The sequence below is a fragment of the Bufo bufo genome, chromosome 4 (genome assembly GCF_905171765.1).
Source record: "Bufo bufo chromosome 4, aBufBuf1.1, whole genome shotgun sequence".
Classification (NCBI taxonomy): domain Eukaryota; kingdom Metazoa; phylum Chordata; class Amphibia; order Anura; family Bufonidae; genus Bufo; species Bufo bufo.
In genome coordinates, this window is record NC_053392.1 from 46,533,101 (window position 1) to 46,539,100 (window position 6,000).

The 6,000-nt window shown below is 46.3% G+C and overlaps 1 protein-coding gene across 1 annotated transcript in view; it reads right to left on the reverse strand.

The window, feature by feature from the left end:
* LOC120998952 (squalene synthase-like) overlaps nucleotides 1–5,511 on the reverse strand; it is a 71,170-nt gene extending 65,659 nt beyond the window's left edge. The window contains 3 exon segments of the mRNA XM_040429827.1: nucleotides 5,257–5,434; nucleotides 5,437–5,463; nucleotides 5,466–5,511. Coding sequence (XP_040285761.1) covers nucleotides 5,257–5,434; nucleotides 5,437–5,463; nucleotides 5,466–5,511 — 251 coding nt within the window.
* Between the last annotated feature and the right edge of the window lie 489 nt (nucleotides 5,512–6,000).

A 6,000-nucleotide genomic window follows, 5' to 3' on the forward strand; every position in this document is an offset into this window, starting at 1 on the left:
TATTTGCTCCCAAGTTCTTAAAAAGGAGCCTACTTGTAAGGCGTCATTGTTTAGGATTGTAGGAGGTCTCCCCTCTGTTAGGGTTGAAAAGGAAATTTCTTCCCTTATCCCCTTTTGCATAACTCCACCTCCCCGTTTTTCCCTTATCTTTCTTTTGTTCCGAATGGTACTGACGGCCACGAAGATTTTGTCTTTTTGACTTAAATCTCTCTTCTGGAAAACCCTTCTTTTGTCAGTGGCGTTTTCTAAGATCTTGTCTAGATCTGGTCCAAAAACGTATTGGCCATGAAAGGGAAGGGAAACAAGCTTGTTTTTGCATGTAATATCCCCTGCCCATTCTTTGAGCCATAGAACCAGTCTTGTTGTGTTAGATAAAACTGCTGTGCGTTCTGAAAGTTTTACAGATTCAGCTGCCATATCTGTTAAGAAACTAGATCCCATTTTTAGTAACAGAATGCTCTCCAGAATCTGATCTCTCTGCATTTTATCAATTAGATGAATCCCTAATTGCTCTAACCACAAATTAAGGGTTCTAGCTACATAGGTAGAAGCCACCCCTGCCTTAAGAGCTGCCATAGCCTCCCAGGTTTTTCTTAGTAGGCTCTCTGCTTTCCTATCCATGGGGTCTTTAAAGGGGTATTCCCATCTTATTGATCATATTTTAATTTGTTATTGAAGTGCCTGTGATCATTTTTCTAATTATGTTCCTTTATCAAATCCCTACCCATCTTGGCAAAATTCATTCACTCCTACCCCACTGTCTTTTGGTAACCATTAGATACGGCCACCGCCTGTGTGCCACGCCTGCGCAGAACACATGGTCTTCCTCCGGCCGGGCCGCACATCGCTGTCTTGAAAGTGAATACCGCATACAGAGCATGCGCGGCTCTGTACTATACTCGGCCAGGAAAAATAAGTCATCATTGTGCATGCACGGCGGCGTGCGGCCATCAGCGAGGGACGTGCAGAGAGGCACGAACGAGCTCGCAAGGCCAGAGTTCTCAGGGCTCATGCACACGACAGTATTTTGCGTTCAGTATACTGGACGTTTTTTTGAGTTCAGTATGCGGAACATATACTGAACCATTCATTTCAATGGTTCAGCAAAAAATACTGAAGTGTCTCCGTGTGCATTCCGTTTCAGTATTTCTGTACCGTGAAAAGATAGAACATGTCTTATTCTTGTCCGCAAATCACGGTGCTTGGCTCCATTCAAGTCAATGGGTCCGCAAAAAAAAACGGAACACATACAGAAATGCATCCGTATCCGTTCCGTTTTTGCTGAACCATCTATTGAAAATGTTATGCCCAGCCCAATTTTTTCTATGTAATTACTGTATATGGCTTACTGAAAAACGGAACGGAAAAACGGAAAGGAAACAAAAAACGGAACGGATACGTAAAAAAACGAACCGCAAAACACTGAAAAAGCCATACTGTCGTGTGCATGAGCCCTCAGTGTGATGTCATTAAGAGGTGTGGCAGGCCTTCACTCAAATGGCCTAAGCCTGCCCAGCCTTAGAAGCAGGAAACCAAGAAGTTAAAGGGGTTGTCCGGGAGCAAATGTTTTAAAAAAAAACACGTTTACTCACAATGTACATCTAAGTAAAGGCCTCCATACATTTTCAGCTATTTTTGCCACTTCTATGTGGCTCCAACGGTCCCCCACTCATTGTTTATATATCTGTTTATCGTTACCTGACTTCCGGCTGCACTGCCCTGTGGGTCCTGGGGCAGCGCAGCATCAGGTGGTTACAGCTGTCTCTCTGCTCCGCTGTAACTCCGCCCCCTCATCAATATTCACCTCAATTCACTCAGAAGCTCACCAGACTGGAGGGGCGGGGCTTAGCGGGATGTCGCCCAGCCGCTGTAACTCCGCCCCTCATCAATATTCACCTCGATTCATTTGCTGCCAGTGACGTCACCGGGCTCCCTGAGCAGCGGAAGAGGAAGCTTTGCTTGCCTGCAAGGGACCCGGTACGTCACTGAGAAGAAGAAAACAGTAACTTCCGGCCATGAATTTCAAAGATGAAAACGGGGCTGCAGAAATCTGTGACAAAGGTACTACCTGCTTGTATGTAATGTGTATGCCACACTTGTACTATTAGAGCAATGTCCCCAATCCCGGACAACCCCTTTAACAGCAGAGCTGGCTGCAGGTGAGGATGAAATAGCAAGATGGGAAAACCCCTTTAAGTTGCGCTGAATCTTCAAATGGCAGGGCGGTATGTTTTGCTACTTTAGCCACGGGAGCATCAACTCTGGGAATGGATTCCCAATCAGTGCAATCCTCATCGTTAAAAGGATAGCGCCTCTTGATACCCCTAGGAATGAAAAATCCTTTATCTGGCTTCTCCCAGTCAGACCTGATTTTTTTGATTATTATCTGGAACTGAGAAAAAAAAACGGACTTCCTCTTTTCCCCTAGCCCCCCCAAATATCTCTTCCTGCAGGTACCTCCATCTGAATTGTGGCTCTAATAGCTTTTATAAGTTCATTAATGTCATTCGGATTAAATAAGAACAGTTTTATATTCATTATCTTCGTCAGAAGATGCATGTTTTTCATGTTTCGACATCCGAGCCTCCTAAAACGTCAGAATCCGAGTCATACACTGGATTGTGATTATCACGGATGATTTGAGGAGGGTTAGGGGGAGCTGGATCCCAGGAAGCTAGTGTGGACTGAACTTCTTCCTTAACTAATTTCCTGATATCTTCCAGGAAACTAGAGGATTCAGCTTTTACCACATTAGAAGTACATTCTTTACATAAGGGTTTAACTCCTGCGCATTTTCTCCCTGAAAGATGTAAGGGAGAGAAGGATCAGCTAATCAGGGTATAAGGGGTGGTACACAATGTGCCTGATACCAGGCTACTCACAACTCTCGGATTTGCTGCAGGCTCGGCTACAGAGGCGGCGTGATGGGGGCACTCATCTGAAAACAGCTCCCATCCGCCAGCAGACACTGCACTGTTCCTCCTCCTAAAAGGATCGGGACGTCCAGACGCCAATGAGCAGGTCCTGCGGTCTTTTATCCTTCCTGTGACCTGCAGCACCCGGAGATGACGTCCGGCTCTGCCCCAGCGTCTGACGTCACACGCCGGCGGCAGCGCATCACAGTGTTGCTCCAGCCGCAATATTCCTTCCGCTCTGCATGTAATCCGCCTGGACCGCTAGCATGGGACAGCAAAAATCTGCGCCTGAGGGAGGAGAGGAGGGAAAGCCGCACTCCGGATCCGACCTCAGCCTGCATATATGTTTCACAGGTGGGCCCCAAAAGAGCCTCCATGCACCTTCCTGCTTCCTACCCTTGTAGGACAGGAAAAACACTGGTGATGAAGGGGAAGGGGTGGGATTTAAACCGCTCAGTGTTTTTCCTATCCTATCAGAGGAAGTCAGTCTAAGGATGTGGTGTCATGGAGACGACTAGGGAAAAAGGCTTTAGAACAGATAACTGCACGGCTGAAAGGCAAATAGATTTTATTTTTGCCACTAATAAACAAAAAGGGCTGTAATTTAGCACTTCACACAACGGCTAATAAGCCCTTTTTTCCACTAATACAAGCCAAACAAACATCGCAGAGCTCACAGCCTGGGAGAAAAAAAAAAAACCTCCCAGGCTGTGAGCTCTGCGCTGCGATTGGCCAGCGCTACAGCCTAGGAGAAGGAGACGCCCAGGAGAACAAGGGCAGACTCCGCCTACTATAACCAAGTCCCCGAACATACCGGAGGACATAACGGGAGAACGGAGCGGCGCCCAGGGATAATAGTAAGTGCAGTGAGATCCCCGGGCGCCGCTGTATATGTCATGATACTTAGTTCACAATGTCAGGATCGGTCAAAGGTACTCTTTAATGCCGGATCCGGCATTTTGGACGGACATAATACCGCAGCATGCTGACAGTGACTGAGCGCAAGGCATACTGATGCAAACTGAACAGATTTCTATCTGTTCAGAATGCATTGGCATATGCCTGATCAGTTATTTTCTGGCATAGAGCCCTTTTGACGGAACTCTATGCCGGAAAAGAATAACGCAAGTGTGAAAGTACCCTTAGCACTATTCTGTCAGGGAATATGGAAAGATGGGGTTCTCTGCAGGAGAGGGCCTTAATTGCTCCCAGGCGTCTAGCTGATGTTATAGCTATCAGGAACGCGGTTTTAAATGAAAGGTGTTTGATTAAAATGTCCGATATAGGGGGTAAATGGAGACTTTATTAATCCTCTTAAAACCACGTTTAAATCCCATTGGGGAACTTTTGAAGTTAAGGATGGTCTCAATCTGGATGCGGCTCTTATGAATCTTTTTATCCATATATGATCGGCTAGGTTCATATCATAGAAGGCCCCCAAGGCGGAGATCTGGACTTTTAGTGTACTTGGTCTAGGACCAAGATCCAACCCCAGCCCGACAGACAGGATGAGACAATCAGGGCAAGGCCTTCCCCCTACTTCCTCTCAGGGTCAAGTGAGACCCCTCATTCCTCCCTAGTGTTTTTTTACTGCAGACATATGCAGTAAAATGGTGCTATGCTGTGTTTTACTGGATTCGTCAGAAAGTAACCGAAAAAAAGTTTGGGTTGTCTGCAAAAGTTCATAATGAACATTGGTTCGCTCATCTTGTTTGTTAAAAAGGTGTCCACACACATCTTAGGGACAGGTACATTCAGAAGCTGCAGTTGTTACCACCATGAAAATGCAGTAAATTAAAAACTGCACAATTTTGACACATTGTGGTAGTCACAGACCACCACTGTTGCCTGCCACCACCAGACCACCCCTCCCCGTTACGGTGTTGAGTTTTACACGTTCTGCTGTTCCGAAACGCAGAATATAAAAGCTTCAATGTCGGGATTCAGTCTTATCTTCAGTCAGATAAATGGAAAACTGTATAAATTTGCTATTTATGCACAGAAACCAGTTTAGAGCAGTAATGATTTCCCTGCAGAAATAGCAATCTCTTCACGTTATATGTGCAGGTGTTATTTCAATTACTGCAACTTTTGTGAAAAATGCTACGAGGAGAACTTTTACTCGTCCAGAAAATATTTAGTGCAACCTCTGGGAATCTCCCTCGAATGGTGGACAATTCAGCAGGATCTACTACAGAATTCCAAGAACGGAAACAGTTTATTTGGCATCTAACAATCCAGATTATTTGATAATACCTGCCGGATTAAAGGAATTTGATTATAGTAACATTAATAAACACCCCCACCCCAATCAGTACAGAATAACGGAGATCTCACCCACCGCAGCTCTCCGTCCAGGGCTTGGATGACGGCGGCGAAGCTCCTGCTGGTCTGGTTCAGGTATTTGTAGCAGGTCTGCAGGCTGTCGCTCATGGACTCCTGTCGGGGCAGAGTAACAGAGTGAAGTTTGCACACGGCCAGGTTTTGGGGTGTGAAGCACTTCTGCATGGTGCGGCCTCCTTCAGCCCCCACTCCTGCAGCCTGCTGATAGAAGTGACTGCTGACCGCCAGGATTCTGCACAGGGCCAAGAACCATACTTGAAGGAACTTTCTCCTGAGCCAAAAGCAATCATCCATGGTGCCCAAAGACACGTGTTCTGAGATGGCACGGGAGAGAATGCCGAGTGCCCATGGACAGTACATTGGGATAGACACAGGGCACAACCTGGTGTGGGCGCTGCTGGAATCCACTGGCAGACTGGATTCCTATAATCTCCTGGTGATTATGAAGAATGGTTGGGAGCCAGCTAGTAATGTCTGCACTCACCCCCGATATGTGACTGTGCGGTCTGATATAAATACACGCCATCCGGGAAGCTGAGATATAGGGTGTTGGTAGGGTGATGACTGCGATCATGATACAACTGTGACACGACCGCCATAAAAAAATACAAGCCTGTTGGATTTTTGGTCAGCGACTTTTCCTGCCCTATAACATATCAGCTTTTGTTTTTCCTTTAGTGTCTAAGGATGCAAAATCCTAACTCGCGCCCAAAGTGCGATAGAACTGTTATGCAGTACAGTA